The sequence below is a fragment of the Helicoverpa armigera genome, chromosome 31, assembly GCF_030705265.1.
Source record: "Helicoverpa armigera isolate CAAS_96S chromosome 31, ASM3070526v1, whole genome shotgun sequence".
NCBI classification, from domain to species: Eukaryota; Metazoa; Arthropoda; class Insecta; order Lepidoptera; family Noctuidae; genus Helicoverpa; species Helicoverpa armigera.
The window spans coordinates 4256249-4273820 of NC_087150.1; the positions used below are offsets into that span (position 1 = coordinate 4256249).

The following is a 17572-nucleotide window of genomic DNA, read 5'->3' on the forward strand; positions in this document are numbered from 1 at the left end:
GGTTCATATCTGACTGAATTATCAGTCTCGTAACGCCAAAACAAACAAATATACGATAAAACGTTAGTGTCTCGATTATAGGTACATTTACGATATGCTCGATCCATTTTCCGTTTGATATGAACCTTCTCTTATATCTGTTTATCTCTGTGCTTGGGCCGTGTGGGCTTATTATTTCATTGTATTAAATATTCTTTACTGGGCATTATTTATCCTGCAGAAAGTTACAAATACAAAGTAAAAATCGAATTTATTGGGTTCTATTAGTTTTTATTTAATCTGTACAATTTTTAATCTGGCGAACAAAATTACAAACTTTAGCAATCTGTGACCGCGTTGTTGTCAATCAATGTGTGATCAATGTCAAATTGTGTACACAACAAAAAATCGCTTCCTGTGATAATTCGATCAAAAATACATTAAATATTACAAGTTTCAAACAAAAAACCGGCATTTAAATAAACTTTAGACTTTTATCTATCGTTTAAGTGACAAATGAGTTCGATTCAAGAGCGTTTACAGCTGAAAAGAGTACCGTTAGATACATGGAATGTGAGAGAGCAGTTATGCTTGGCTTCTGCAGTCGTAAGAAGTGGAGATCAGAACTGGATGTCGGTTTCCCGCGCTTTAAAAACTATTGGAGAACCAAATAGGCCACCGGACTGGTATTCACAAAAAAGGTTTGTTGTTTTATGAACTTTTTTCTGTTATGGTGATTCCAACCTATGTTATTATTTTTTGTCTGATGCAAATTTTAATGATTTTTTCTATAAATTGAGTGTTTTTAGCTATAAATGGTATGTGTGAGGTTTTAAACTTGATGGTTGTGTGAGATTTTAGTCAGTTTTGATACAAAAACAACCAAAAGCATTAGTTTTTTGTTATGTACAGTGGTTAGCGTTGAAAACCAATGTTGATATTAATAATTCTTGCTACAACTACAATTTATGGCTAAAAACTAACAAGCATATGCCATTATTTCTAAGTATTTGTATTAATTACAACCATCATATGTAAATAAATCCTTTTTTGTTCTCTTCTCCGGCCGAATTTCAAAATAATTAGTTTTCCTCTTCCCGTCTAGTTCCCAAGTTGGTGCAATATGTTTTTGCTTACATTATTTAAATAATTAACACATGCAATAAATAGGACATTTTATTTGGGGATCTTTATCAAATAATTTTAGCTTTGTAAGTGTTATTTCGAGTTTTTCAGCCTATTTCGAATTTCAATAAAACTTGTAATCTACCTCCCCAGCTGTGCAGCCCAATATGGAGCCCTACTGGAACACGTGGAGACTCCAAAACGCAAGAAGCGTAGCTCCGAAGGCGCTGTGGAGACGGCACAGGAGAGTATACTGAAAAGATTAACCCAGGAACGGATCAATGAGATACAGAAGACACTAGTTGAGATGAATCAGCAGTATGAACAGTTGAAGGTAATAAAAACTATACTCCATTTGATTAGAGACATTGAGCATTAATCACCACGCTTGCTCAATGCGGGTTGGTGATTTCAGACTTTATAGTCCAGGTTTCCTCAAGACCTTCACCTTTTTATCAGCCATTGGTGTTTAAGATATACTTAGAAAGTACATACAAACTTAGGAAAGTTGCATTGATACCTGCCTGACCTGGAATCAAACCCACACTCTCATACATGAGAAGTTGGTACTTTACCTGCTAGGCCACCACAACTTAACTAACGGTAAACCATAAAATGGAGTATTGTAGTTAAAACACCAGCCTTTCTAGGTTAAGCAAGTACCAATGTAACTTCTGTAAGTAATATGTAGTTATACCAAAACATCTTTACAATAAATACTGAAATTGCCTATCCCTTTTGAGCAGGTGTATTTTACACCTATTCCATGTCTGAATGGATATATTTTTTTAATAAGCAAGGCTCTTTTGAAATGCATTTTAAATATGTTTTCAACCTGTTCCAAAATGCATTTTAATTTGATCCTTATTTAATCTTCATCAGTCTTTTTACAAAGCACAGGCCTTTTCTCATGACATGTCAAGAACTAATAAATGCAAAAGTAACCTGATCACCCTTTCAATCCAAAATTACTGATCTTATGTTAATTTCTTGTCCCCAGAATGAAATCACAGAAGTCCGGAACCCCTCAACTTCAGAAGATCGTCTCCGAGAGGTCTGGACAGCAATCGAAGCTCGCAACAGAGCGAGAGAGAGAGAAGCAGCTCGGAGGGCAGCCTGGCTGAAGGAGAGAGACGAGAGGAGAGCGCGAGCTGACAGGACGTGGAAACCCATGGGGAACAACCTCAGCCCGCAGCCAACTACTGCTGGTATGGGCACCTTTTTTTTTAACGACGTCAAAAATCATCAAATGACCCCTCCCGCTGTGGGTTACACGCGGTGAGAGAGTGTCAGACTCTTACTGACTAAACACCGTCGTGTTCCGTCGTCGGCCTTTTATGTACCAGGGCCGCGCTAACTCACTCTATGCCAATGGACCAATAACCTTTACCCTTGCACGCCTTTTTAGGGTTCCGTACCCAAAGGATTTCACAGATGATGTATTTCTGTTGCCGCTATAACAACAAATACTGAAAACTAGGATAAAATAAATATTTTGGGGGCTCCCATACAACAAACGTGATTTTACGTAATGGTACGGAACCCTGACTCGCACTTAGCCGGTTTTTTCTGGAACCCGATCCCAACATGGTTGAGAATATGGCTCGGAGGATGAAGATTATAATCGATATTTTTTTAATATAAAATAATAATTAATCTTAATATATTGTTTTAGCCCCAACGCCAGCATCTCCGTCATCCCCGCTTCTGACTTCTCTTCTGAAGTCTTCTCCCGTCGTCACCACGCCGCAGCATATGTCTCACCCGAATAACTGTGTTGGTAAGTACTTAAACAAACATATATACTGTACCAGCTGTTTTCCTGTGGTGTCACCCGCGTCCCGGATGGTGACAAAAACTATCCTATGTCCTTCTCCGGGGTTAAGCTACTACCCCTCTTAATTTTCAGTTTAAACGGTTCAGCCATTCTTGTTAATCAATATGCATTTGCATGTTGGCTAATGCATATAATTCATTTTTTATAGGATTGCATATTTTGGTTCTTTTCATTTCCGCCTCGCACAACATAGATGTTCTAAAGACCGCTGGGATTTGTCATGACAGGACGATACGCACTAACAATTATTGCAGAAGTACTACTAAATAATAATTTCTGAGCACAGGCGCTAGCCCCTTTATACATTATAAGGTTTCTGCACAGTGATTCGCAAAATATTATTAGAAATAGCTAGCTTCCCCGCAGTGGTCTCACCCGCGTCCCGTAGGAGCTAGACCGCGTCTTCCTCGATAAAAAGGCTATCAGATACTGAAAGATTTTTTCAAATTCTACCAGTTGTTCCTAAGAAACTTTTTTTTTTTTTTAAGATAAAGATACTTTATTTTGTAAAACATGGTACCTACAAAGCATACTTTTTATAATAAGTAGTATCAACTCATGTTTTGCCTTATGATGGCGTACAAAATTTCAAATGGTTCTTAATGTAGCTTATCATAATAAAATTGACTCTATATAAAAAATACAATATTAAAATATGTAAGTAATTATAGAAAAAACGAGATCAAAATAAATGAACAAACTTTTCAGCTTTATAACATTAATATTTTTTCTATTTCTTCACAGAAACAGTATCCCCATCGGTCACAGCGCCAACATTATCACTACTGCTAGAAAAGTCAGCTCAATCCACACAGCATGAGAGCAAACACGCCGCTATAGAGCATATCAAATCCCAACTACAACAGATCGAACATCAGTTGAAAGGTAAGATCCTAGAACGTTCTAGAGTGTTCAAGTTATCGAACACCAGTTGAAAGGTTACCCACTGATGGCCGGTCCCAATATCCTATCCATCTTTTGATTTACTTACTAGAGATGGAATTTTGACATTAGCCCCACACAAGTACATATTGTCTAATTCCAAAGGTAAACTATCAAGAAATTTCAAGGTTTGCAAAAGATTTGGGACATTCGAGAAGGTTCGATCAATTTATAGAAACATCAAATAGGTTTTAGAAAAGTAAAAAAAAAACTATTGAAAGTATATGCATCATTTAAATGATGCTGAACTCCACATTTGAGTAGGTTTTAGAAAATTTGAAAACATTCTAGAAATTTTGCCGTCGTACCACAAAAACTTTTAAGCGTCTGTTCAACACTTGTCTTAAAAACATGACAGATTATGACGTTGACATATGGTTCATTTTGCAGCCACATTTTTTTAGACAAGTGTAAGGCCATAAAAGCTTAAATCTTTTCATCCAACATCAATTTTATTTATACTTTACAAGTTCTAGAATGTTTGAAACTGTAACCTTCTTTTCTAGACGTTTCTATATCTAGAAATTAGTTAACAAGCTATACAAATAAATAAAAATGTTTTAACTTATTATTATACTTGGAAGAAGGTTTTAGGCATATTGAAATTGTTGATTTTTAACAAATAATTCGTGTCGAGTCGTGGTGGCCTAGTGGGTAAAGAACCAACCTCTCGAGTATGAGGGCGCGGGTTCGATTCCAGGTCAGGCAAGTACCAATGCAACTTTTCTAAGTCTGTAAGTACTTTCTAAGTATAACTTAGACACCAATGGCTGATAAAAAGGTGAAGGAAAACAACTCGAGGAAACCTGGACTATATATAGTCTGAAATCACCAACCCGCATTGAGCAAGGGTGGTGATTAATGCTCAATCCTCCGTGTGAGAGGAGGCCGCAGCCCAGCAGTGGGACGATATAAAGGCTGTAACAAAAAACATAACAAAAAACAAATAATTCACATAGCACATTTTCTCCCACAGCCAACACCCCACCAGTTCTATCGACAACGGTACAACCCACAACTCAGGCCCCATCACTAGATATCGATGACATTGAGATTAAAGCGGAGGACGTGTACGCGTTCAGAGATATCGACATACATATACCGCCCGTCACTGCCATGCACAAGCCGCCCAACCGGTGAGTATCGATAATATCGATAATTTATTTATCTATAATTTATTTATTATATTTATTTATAATGTTGGAGAAAAACCGGTAATGACAAAAAGGGTCTGAAAAACGGAAAAAAAACATTCCATGTGAAAGCTGTATGTATGCATAATTTCACCAAAATCCGTTCAGTAGTTTTTGTAGTAAAAGAGTGACACCTGATTAAGCCATTTTTAACCGAATTCCTAAAATGAGGAGGTTCTCAAATTCTCCGAATCTTTTACTGTGAAAAAAGCCAATTTTAATACACAAAATAATAATAAGAGTTGGTTTGTAGAGGCTTATTTTAGAAACTACTTACTATCCCTATTTGAAAAATGCATCTATACCCTATCCACGGAAGCAAGAGCTAAAAGGTAAACAAAGAATGACACTTTTTCAAGATGGCGGTATAACCCGACCGATGACAAAACGTCACATTTTTGTGTAAAATGTTCGCAGTAACTGTGATTTTGTCATCGGTCGGGTTATACCGCCATCTTGAAAAAGTGTCATTCTTTGATTTAAAAGTTATTTATCAAGGAAGGTGGTAGGCTACTTATTATCCTTTATCAAGAACAATATGTACTAGTAATGACTAAAAAAATCTTATAAAAAAGATATTTTTTTAAACAAAATCATCTTTAGGTTGTCAAATTATCGACGTTATAAACTACTTTTATTCTATAAACCCTTATATTTCATCAAAAGTGCAAAAACAGTAATAAATATAATTATTTAATAGTATTTTCTTACATTTACAGGCCAGCAGACGCAAAGCCCGTGGCCCAACCGAGCAAGGAAGAGGAAGTCACTACGGAGACGGTAGTCACTGAAGAGACGCCTGTCATTATAGACGAGCAAGTTATAAAGGTAAGCTGTAACAATATGCCTAGCCGGATAGTCAACCGAGCAGTGTGACTATATGCCTAGCCGGATAGTCAACCGAGCAAGGAAGAGGAAGTCACTACGGAGACGGTAGTCACTGAAGAGACGCCTGTCATTATAGACGAGCAAGTTATAAAGGTAAGCTGTAACAATATGCCTAGCCGGATAGTCAACCGAGCAGTGTGACTATATGCCTAGCCGGATAGTCAACCGAGCAAGGAAGAGGAAGTCACTACGGAGACGGTAGTCACTGAAGAGACGCCTGTCATTATAGACGAGCAAGTTATAAAGGTAAGCTGTAACAATATGCCTAGCCGGATAGTCAACCGAGCAAGGAAGAGGAAGTCACTACGGAGACGGTAGTCACTGAAGAGACGCCTGTCATTATAGACGAGCAAGTTATAAAGGTAAGCTGTAACAATATGCCTAGCCGGATAGTCAACCGAGCAGTGTGACTATATGCCTAGCCGGATAGTCAACCGAGCAAGGAAGAGGAAGTCACTACGGAGACGGTAGTCACTGAAGAGACGCCTGTCATTATAGACGAGCAAGTTATAAAGGTAAGCTGTAACAATATGCCTAGCCGGATAGTCAACCGAGCAAGGAAGAGGAAGTCACTACGGAGACGGTAGTCACTGAAGAGACGCCTGTCATTATAGACGAGCAAGTTATAAAGGTAAGCTGTAACAATATGCCTAGCCGGATAGTCAACCGAGCAGTGTGACTATATGCCTAGCCGGATAGTCAACCGAGCAAGGAAGAGGAAGTCACTACGGAGACGGTAGTCACTGAAGAGACGCCTGTCATTATAGACGAGCAAGTTATAAAGGTAAGCTGTAACAATATGCCTAGCCGGATAGTCAACCGAGCAAGGAAGAGGAAGTCACTACGGAGACGGTAGTCACTGAAGAGACGCCTGTCATTATAGACGAGCAAGTTATAAAGGTAAGCTGTAACAATATGCCTAGCCGGATAGTCAACCGAGCAGTGTGACTATATGCCTAGCCGGATAGTCAACCGAGCAAGGAAGAGGAAGTCACTACGGAGACGGTAGTCACTGAAGAGACGCCTGTCATTATAGACGAGCAAGTTATAAAGGTAAGCTGTAACAATATGCCTAGCCGGATAGTCAACCGAGCAGTGTGACTATATGCCTAGCCGGATAGTCAACCGAGCAAGGAAGAGGAAGTCACTACGGAGACGGTAGTCACTGAAGAGACGCCTGTCATTATAGACGAGCAAGTTATAAAGGTAAGCTGTAACAATATGCCTAGCCGGATAGTCAACCGAGCAGTGTGACTATATGCCTAGCCGGATAGTCAACCGAGCAAGGAAGAGGAAGTCACTACGGAGACGGTAGTCACTGAAGAGACGCCTGTCATTATAGACGAGCAAGTTATAAAGGTAAGCTGTAACAATATGCCTAGCCGGATAGTCAACCGAGCAGTGTGACTATATGCCTAGCCGGATAGTCAACCGAGCAAGGAAGAGGAAGTCACTACGGAGACGGTAGTCACTGAAGAGACGCCTGTCATTATAGACGAGCAAGTTATAAAGGTAAGCTGTAACAATATGCCTAGCCGGATAGTCAACCGAGCAGTGTGACTATATGCCTAGCCGGATAGTCAACCGAGCAAGGAAGAGGAAGTCACTACGGAGACGGTAGTCACTGAAGAGACGCCTGTCATTATAGACGAGCAAGTTATAAAGGTAAGCTGTAACAATATGCCTAGCCGGATAGTCAACCGAGCAAGGAAGAGGAAGTCACTACGGAGACGGTAGTCACTGAAGAGACGCCTGTCATTATAGACGAGCAAGTTATAAAGGTAAGCTGTAACAATATGCCTAGCCGGATAGTCAACCGAGCAAGGAAGAGGAAGTCACTACGGAGACGGTAGTCACTGAAGAGACGCCTGTCATTATAGACGAGCAAGTTATAAAGGTAAGCTGTAACAATATGCCTAGCCGGATAGTCAACCGAGCAAGGAAGAGGAAGTCACTACGGAGACGGTAGTCACTGAAGAGACGCCTGTCATTATCGACGAGCAAGTTATAAAGGTAAGCTGTAACAATATGCCTAGCCGGATAGTCAACCGAGCAAGGAAGAGGAAGTCACTACGGAGACGGTAGTCACTGAAGAGACGCCTGTCATTATAGACGAGCAAGTTATAAAGGTAAGCTGTAACAATATGCCTAGCCGGATAGTCAACCGAGCAAGGAAGAGGAAGTCACTACGGAGACGGTAGTCACTGAAGAGACGCCTGTCATTATCGACGAGCAAGTTATAAAGGTAAGCTGTAACAATATGCCTAGCCGGATAGTCAACCGAGCAGTGTGACTATATGCCTAGCCGGATAGTCAACCGAGCAAGGAAGAGGAAGTCACTACGGAGACGGTAGTCACTGAAGAGACGCCTGTCATTATAGACGAGCAAGTTATAAAGGTAAGCTGTAACAATATGCCTAGCCGGATAGTCAACCGAGCAGTGTGACTATATGCCTAGCCGGATAGTCAACCGAGCAAGGAAGAGGAAGTCACTACGGAGACGGTAGTCACTGAAGAGACGCCTGTCATTATAGACGAGCAAGTTATAAAGGTAAGCTGTAACAATATGCCTAGCCGGATAGTCAACCGAGCAGTGTGACTATATGCCTAGCCGGATAGTCAACCGGCTAGCAAATTGTCGGCTACGGCGGCTGTTCTCATATAAGGAGATCAGCCAGCTGCGCAGGACATATTATAGTTTGGGCACATTTGCTTGGACACAGGTGCACTCACTATTCCTTCACTCTCATAGCGCGATAAATTCTTTAGGTAAATACAACTTTTATGTAATGAAATAATGAGGGAAATTTTTAAAGATAAAAAAAACGTTTTTTCTTACTCAGAATTATTTTTTTAATTAAGACATCCATATATTTATGTAAATTATATTGACTTAAATGTTAAAAGAATAAATAATAATTGATCACTTGATTTGACACATGACTGATATAAAAAATATCTCGGGAATTATATTATTGTTATATAATCATATTCTCCAAAACGGCAAGACTGATTTCGATAACATTTTTACAGGTGGAACCAGAACAAATGACAGTAGAACCAATTGAAGAAGAAATATTACAAGATGATGTTGATGATAATACGGTAAATAACATTTATTTACTCTCTATAATAATTTTGACAATCATCCTCCGAGCCTTTTCCCAACTATGTTGGGGTCGGCTTCCAATCTAACCGGATGTACTGACTACCAGTGCTTTATAATATCGGGAAAAAATTACCATCATCCAGGAGCTAGTTTTTAATTTTTATTTGACACTATCCATACACTTATTCGCTCCTTTTTTTTCAAAATTTGTAGATCTTTTATTACCTACAACTATGCCATTTAACTATTTTACGTAGAACTTATAGTTTTGCCATTTTCAAAGGTCGATTGTACCAGCTTACATGCTGAAAAAAACTAACACAACACACAAAAACACGCTAGTCATGTATTGTCATCAGAACTCAGAGCGTGTGCAAAATGTCATCCTAATCGAAGACCGGGAAGTGGGTCAAATTAAGATTCCAAGATTTTCTTACATACATAGTTACAAGTGAAGCTAATATAAGCGTGGTGATAAAAATACACATATATTTTTGAAATTTTTTAGGAGCCCGAACACCCGCCGGTTCAAGCAGCAAGAATTACTAAAGAAAACACTCCGACGCCGGAAGTGGAAGTCAAAATTGCTTTCCCGGAAGTCAAGTTTCCGACTACAGAAATTAAAGTTATACAGCCTGAGGATCAAAAGGTATGTTACTGTTCCAGCCTTTTTATCGTCCCACTGCTGTGCTGCGGCCTCCTCTCACACGGAGAAGGATTGAGCATTAATCACCACGCTTGCTCAACGCGGGTTGGCGATTTCAGACTATATAGTCCAGGTTTCCTCAAGATGTTTTCCTTCACCTTTTTATCAGCCATTGGTGTCTAAGATTACTTAGAAAGTACATACAAACTTAGAAAAGTTGCATTGGTACTTGCCTGACCTAGAATTGAAAAAAATGAGAAATGCTATGCTAAAAATCACTTCAAAATTGGTTCAACCTGACGTTATTGAAAACTTCATTTTTTTGAAGTCGGTTAAAAACACTAAAGTATATTCATTTTCATAAAACATCAAAACAGAAAGGGTTCAAATCTATTATTTTTCAAAATCTTTATTACTTTTTCTCCAATAGATAAAAGAAGAAATCAAAGAGGCGGAAACGCCAGCGGAACCGGAAGCGATCGTCGAAGAGGTCATAGAGCAAGTAGAGGAGCAACCACAAGTTATAGAGGAAGAGACGTAAGTATATTAAAACAACTTCTGTCTGGGATGACACTTTTTTAGTATAGAATACTTATAGCTTAAAACATTGTATAAACATTGGTTTAAAAAAAAACAAAAGCATACATGTTTTGCATAACAGTAAGCATGCGCACGAGAATTCGAGAGAAACTGCATTAGATTCATACTAATTCTATAAACCTAAGAGTTTGTTAGTTCAAACACACTAATCTCAGAAACTACTTTGTAGTCCGATTTGAAAAATTATTTCAGTATTAGATAGTCCATTTATTGAGATTAGCTAGATATAGGCTACTTTTTATCCCAGTGCTAGATGAAGTTCCCACAAGACACGACTGCAACAGCTGTAATTAATATAAAATTTTCTTCCTAATTCTTCTGCAGCGTTACCCCAGAAGAGCAACAAGAAGAGGCCCCACCACTAACAGAAGTTACAGAAGTCACAGAAGTTACAGAAGTGACACAAGAATCAGAACAAGCAGTAGTACAAGAAGAACCGGAGCAGACGCCGCCAGAAGATATACCACTGCCTGCTGAGAGTGAACCTGTTGTGGATGGTAATTATATATATACAATATACATACATTGACAGAAAGTTACAATTATCCTCAAATCCGAAAGTGGTTAAAGGGGCCTGATAAAGAATTACCTAACAATAATTTTAAATTGTTTAGACGGAGTTTCAGTCATATTTAGATCGAGTTTAAGTCGCTTTTCGACAGAGTTTCGGTCATGTTTAGAACAAGTTTTTATAAGAGATTTGCATACTATATTAGCAGCTGAAATTGTTTAGACTGAATTTCGGTTATGTTACATCAGAGCTGAAGTTGAGTTAAGAGCGGGTTTCTGTAATTTGAAGATCGATCATATTTAAACCGACTTTCGGTCATGTTGAGATCAAGTTTAGACTATGTTATTAACTATGTTTAGACACTTGATAATATAGCAGCTTAATTTGTTTATACCTAGTTCATGTCTTCATGTCATGTTTAGACCTACATACTTGAGGTCGAGTTTTGGTAATGTTCTAGATTAATTTTGCTCATGTTTAGACTGAGTCCATATAAAATGGTGGTCAATATATGGTAATCAAAGTAAATGCAATAATAACAATAACTTCATCAATTGAACCATTATTATAAGCAACAATTTAAACACAAAAAAAAAACATTCATTTATGTAAAAATCTTCTAACCTAACCTTACTCCAACCAAATGAACTAGCTTTTTCACTTTTCCCCAATATACCCATTTTCACATTTTCCCCCCAGAAACTCCCTTACCCGACGTACAAGAAGAAGTACCGCCACAACCGGAGCCCGTCCGCACCGACAGCATAGAGCAGAAACTTGAAATGATGGAGAACGGAGAAATGCCTGCTGAAGAAACTGCGCAAGTTGAAGAAGTGAAGAAGGAAGATGAATCTGAGGTATGGTACCTGGTAAATTTTATGTTGTTGCTGTGTTTTTATTTATTCCTTTATCTAAGGCAACTAAAGCCCATATAAAAATACAATACAAAAAAATACTAATTAACCAATATAAAAGGAATATCAAAATAGATACAATACTATAATATTTTTATTTAAAGTTCTTTAAATACTTCATACGTCGTGTAGAGACGCCTTCTTTTAGTTCAAAAACGTACGTAGGCCGGGATCAAAACGCTCAGTAACTAGTAAACTAACGATGCGTTCAGTTTCTTTGACAGTTGAAGAAGTTTTGTTATTTATCCCCTTTTTGCTTACTTAAGATTTTGACATTGGCCTCATACAAGTTATGTGAAAAAATTCTGTAGAAAGCGACTTTTGAAACGAAACTCCCCAGCAACACAAATCTGGTTTGAACCAACCGGTTCTGTACAATAAACCGGTTTGAACTGGATTGGGGGTTCACTCAAATTGAAAAATCTCTACTACAGATACGCTCTAATTTTTGCACTGGTATAAATAATATATGTACCGTTTCCCGCAATCGGATAATCATCACCTAGCTGACCTTTTCCCAGCCTAGCCTTTTTCGATCCCGTACCCGCCTTTTCCATATTAATGGGGCTATATAACACTGAAACATTTTTTTCAAATCGATGCAGCAGCTTTTGAGAATAGCTTCCTGAGCTAATCTAACACACAAACATACTCTTAAGCTTTATAATATTAGCATAGATGCCTGTTTTTGTTGATAATTGAAATTTACATAATACAAGCTTTCGCCCGAGGTTTCACCCGCGTCCCGTAGCCGGATGGTGACAAAAACTATCCTAAAACCTTCTCCCGGGTCTAAGTTACCTCCCCTCTCATTTTCAGCCGGTCGGTCAAGCCGTTTTCAGGTTATGTCGTGACAACGGAAAGCGGGTTTCATTTTTATATATATAGACATATGTATTAATATTCGTTTATTTCACTTTTATATCTTAGGTTTATATAATGTGTGTTTTGTTTAAATACAATTAAAACAGGACCTTTAGTCGGTCTGTATCATAAATTTGTACACCTGTTCCAGGTAGAATATGATGATTCTGTTAACTATTGTGTCATCTTTTGTATACTCATATTCTGTGCAAATAAATTCTTCTTATTCTTATTCTTAATACTACAAATATAAACATTGTTACAGGACTCAATCCCTCTAAAGGAGATGCTAAGCTCTGCTCCCCCCGCAGAGCACGCGAAGGACGAGCGCTACAGGGCGGACGTGGACGACGCGCATACCGAGACCGATGACGATACTCCCATGGAGGTCAGACTAGCGAAATCAAAGTCAAAGTCGAATTCAACAACTTTTTTCGCGTCAAAAGCACTTTTTCTCGTCAAAAATGACAAAAGAACAGCACCAATGAATGCCAAGGCCTGCCGGGGCTGCGGGTTGTTTGCGCTCATGACCGCGGCGCTGGTACATGGCGGGCTTCAGAAGGAACATGGCGGGGTTTAGTCAGTAAGAGTCTGACACTCCCTCACCGCTGCTAGCCCACAGCGGGAGCCGTCATTTGATTTTAATTATGTTAGAAGATCTTATATAGAAATTTTTATGTTTTAATCCAAAATATTTTGTTGGGTTTCGTACCAAAAGGGTAAAACGGAACCCTAACCCAAAATCTGTGATACTGCCAAATGCATTTTGATGAATCTCTGCAGTAATACAGCTTATATAACTTATATTTCAGGTTTTTATCCATTTGTGGAATGTCGTTCCCTCGGGATCCTAGCGAAACCGCAGGGAACAGGCAGTATGCTATCAAAAATGATTTCATGTAAATAATATTTAATTATTATTACAGTTGAGTCGAGAAGAAGAGAAAGATGGCAAGAAGAAGAGAGATTACTCGCGCAAGAAGAAGTCGGATTCCAGAAGTAAGTTTTTATGTATACATTTTTTTTCTTTATGTAAATAATAAGTCTTTTGTAATTTTCTAATAATATTTATTTTCAAATTGTCTCAGTCTAAAGTACATCTTTCTTATATATAAAAATGAATTGCTGTTCATTAGTCTCACTAAAACTCCGGAATGGCTGGACCGATTTGGCTTATTTTGGTTTTAAAATGTTTGTAGAGGTCCAGGGAAGGTTTAAACGATACGAAGTTCGCGGGGTCAGCTAGTAAAATATATATCTTTCCAGCATGTTCGGGCTCCGAGAGTGCGGCTGAGGCGAGTGCCCCGGAGTCGCCGAGCACCAACGACGCCGAGAGACAACACCGACTGTGGAAGAAATCCGTCATGCTCGTCTATAGCAGGTCAGTTAGGCTAATTTCCTGCACCTGGATAAAAAGTATCTTATACATATGTTATTCTGATGCCAATTTAGTAAAAATCCATCAAGTAGTTCATGCTTGAAGACCAACTTTTGTCCATACACAGCAACTTTCGCTTTTATTACAGGATTAGGAATACAATAAATTTCAATTACCACTGTTGGGCCTTTTGTCCCAAAGAATAAGTTTATTTGAATTTATTAGCTCTACATATAACAGTTACAAGTTGTACTTAATGGTAAATATAGGTATTCAAATAGAATCAAACCTATTTAATTTTATAAATTTTGACGTTCATATGTGCTTGTAAAGGCCTAAATGAAATGAATGATTTGACTTTGACTTTGGTCATAAGCGGCAAATAAGTGACAATTATAACTAAGTTAACACTTTTAAGTGGTAAACTCTCATGGATTGCAGAAAAAGTTACATCTTTTTACCCGACTGCCTGGTGGCAGGTTATGTTTTTGTATATTTCTATAGATATTTTATAATTTTATTTTTACCCAACAGACTCTGCGCCCACAAGTACGCGTCGCTATTCTTGCGTCCGATCAGCGACGACGAGGCGCCCGGCTACAGCATGGTGGTCAAGCGGCCCATGGACCTCTCCACCATACGCAGGAACATCGACAATGGCGTTATAAGGTCAGATTACTATATATTTATTGGGGTTTTAGATTACTATAGTTTCACCATAGTTTCTATGGAATTTTAGCGATTTCCAGCGATTTTATAGGAATTTCTGAGAAAAAGTAGGAAATTAGTGGGGAAAAATAAGTGTACGCGGATAAAATGGCTGTTAAAAGAAGTATACTTGGATATCCGGGGGAAAAGTAACTTATAAGCTGCAGCACAGGTTAAGGTAGTTCTATACCATATTTCTCTAAAATTGGTTCAGCCGTTTGGCCTTGAGAGTGTCTAGAATTACAAAGTTAGTGTATCCGGATGAAAAGGCTTAAAAAAATACGCTAAAAATATAGACACCCAGGTAACATGTACCTTACATACTTCAGCAAGATTTTCACTCTATCCACACAAAATTTCATCAAAACCGGTCCAGCCGTTTTGCCATAAAAGAAAAGTCTTAGTAATACGGTCCCATTGTACCCCTTAGATACGGAACCCTAGAAGCTAGAAAGAAAATGATGATTATTTTCTTCCCACCACTATAATCTACTAATTTCTCTTGTTCCCAGAACTACGGAGCAGTTTCAGCGCGACGTGCTACTGATGTTGTCCAACGCGCTCATGTACAACAGTTCAGAGCATAGTGTGTATACCATGGCTAAGGAGATGTTTAGCGAGGTGTGTATTAATTGGCAACTAAGGGAGCTAAGGCCTAGTGCATTCCACCAGCAATTTGGGCTACCCGCGAGGTTGCGGACAAACCACCTCAATAGCATTCCCAAGGAGGGTTAGCGTCAGGCAAGCGGCCGGCTGTAAAACTTATGCCAAAACAAATTGCAGTATGCTAAGGTCCGAATATATTATGAATAGAAATAGAATAGAATAGAAGAGAAAAGATGCTGTGCCGACACCAAATAAAATTGGGAAAAGGAGGTATGTCATCATCTTCCGAGCCTTTTCCCAACTATGTTGGGGTCGGTATCAATATTAAGACTAGGTGGTTAGACATGTGCTACTGATGTTGTCCAACGCTCTCATGTACAACAGCTCGGAGCACAGCGTCTATGCCATGGCGAAGGAGATGTTTAGCGAGGTGTGTAGTATTACAGTATTTACATCAATTAGTATTTACATAACCGAATATCTCATAAGCATGCCCACCGTACGTATTTGACTTAGAAGCACCTGACCTACCTGCGTTATGGCAACTCCGCTCGTTTTCCTTTCTCTGTATTCGTAGTAGTGAAAGAATTTTTCAATTCGGTTCAATAATTTCGGAGCTTAAAGAGGGAGGGAGGGGGGGGGGAAGGAGAGGGCAGAAATTAACAAACAAAAAGTCTTTTATTATATTAGTATAGATATATTAAACCGCTATATTTATTCCACAGATAGAAGTTACCTTTTGTTAACTGATGATTGAAAAATAGCTATTATTATCCTTCTGTAAACCAATTCATTTATTTATATCTTTTATTATTCAGTATAGTATTGAGTACCTATTTTTTGTAAATTGGCAAATACGCATAAATTAAAGAAATCTTAACTATCAATCCTTATAATTATTTTCCTAATCTCCTCCAGGCACAAGGCCAACTGGGCATGCTGCTAGCTGCGCAGGCTCACGCGGGGTTGCTGCACGAGCCGCCGCCGCGACGCAAGCGCCGCCGCGACCACGAGCCCAGGACACTCGCGCATAAACGACCACATTGATACATATAAGCTGAAGTAGTGAAAATAAGCTATGTCTTGTTACCCCCCTGGCAGAAAGATATGTTGTATTACCCCTGTCCTATATTACCCCTTACTGCCACAAGAAAAATAGCAAAAGTTGTGTTGAATATCCCTGAACCATATACTTTGACCATCCTACAGTACCCAAGTTATGTTATGTTCCCCTGACTTCTAGGGAAAAGCTGTTTTGTTACCCCTGGCCCATAGTACAGAAATAACCACTTGCGCATAAACGACCGCATTGATACACGATACACTAGTGAACATATGTTATGTTACCCCCTGGCAGGAGAAAAGATGAGAATCACCACTGACCCATAGCATAAAAATTCAGCATTCGCGCATAGGAATTAAAAATAGTTTATTTCAGGCATAAACTGCCGCATTGGTTGCAGTTATACGCTATGCAAATGTAATAAGCAATGTTTACCCCTGATAAAAGATATGTCGCGTTACCCTGACTTTTAGGGAAAAATAATTATTCCCAATACACGGCAAAGACATGTTTCGTTACCCCTAACTGCTACAATGTAATCTTGTTACCTCTTACCTGCAAAATTGCACGCAAATTGACTACTCACGCATAAACTACAGCATTGATAGCAGATACGTTACCCCTCACAGGGTTGTGTTGAGTATCCCTGTCTCCTATGCATTGTCAAACCAACATTACACAAATTTTGTTGTTATCCCTCACTGCTACAAGAGTAATATTGCGTTGATTATCACACTAACTCACATAAGAAACCCCATTTATATCAGACCCCACATCGCCCCATTCACAGCAGACCCCGCCTGACTCCATTGGCGTCAGACCCCACATGACCCCATCTACGTCAGACCCCGAAAGACCACATTACAGTCACCAAATATCTATATTATGCAAAATAATCATGTCAGACAGTTTCTTCAACAATGTCGCGTTTGTAATATTTAGAAAAATAAAAGTACAACTCTTATAATGTGAAATAAATGCTATGAATGTATCATAAATGTGTTTTTTTTCTTTAATGTATATAAACTAAAAATATTGTTTTGTTCACACCAAATGTACAGACAGCACATCAACATACCTTTTTTAACGACGTCAAAAATCATCAAATGACTCCTCCCGCTGTGGGTTAGCAGCGGTGAGGGAGTGTCAGACTCTTACTGACAAAAACAGTCGTGTTCCGACGTAGGCCTTTTATGTACCAGGGCCGCG

The 17572-nt window shown here is 38.8% G+C and overlaps 1 protein-coding gene across 1 annotated transcript; it reads left to right on the plus strand.

The window, feature by feature from the left end:
- Positions 1–347: 347 nt before the first annotated feature.
- Positions 348–17364, plus strand: LOC110383560 (bromodomain-containing protein 8). The gene is made up of 18 exons (XM_064043403.1): positions 348–680; positions 1258–1438; positions 2105–2312; positions 2780–2884; positions 3686–3826; positions 4860–5019; positions 5796–5904; positions 8998–9069; positions 9582–9722; positions 10150–10256; positions 10644–10816; positions 11530–11687; positions 12874–12996; positions 13535–13607; positions 13875–13989; positions 14521–14655; positions 15207–15315; positions 16219–17364. Exons 1-18 carry the CDS (start codon positions 496–498, stop codon positions 16345–16347), a joined length of 2424 nt encoding a protein of 807 aa, XP_063899473.1. The 5' UTR covers positions 348–495; the 3' UTR covers positions 16348–17364.
- The last annotated feature ends 208 nt before the right edge of the window (positions 17365–17572 follow it).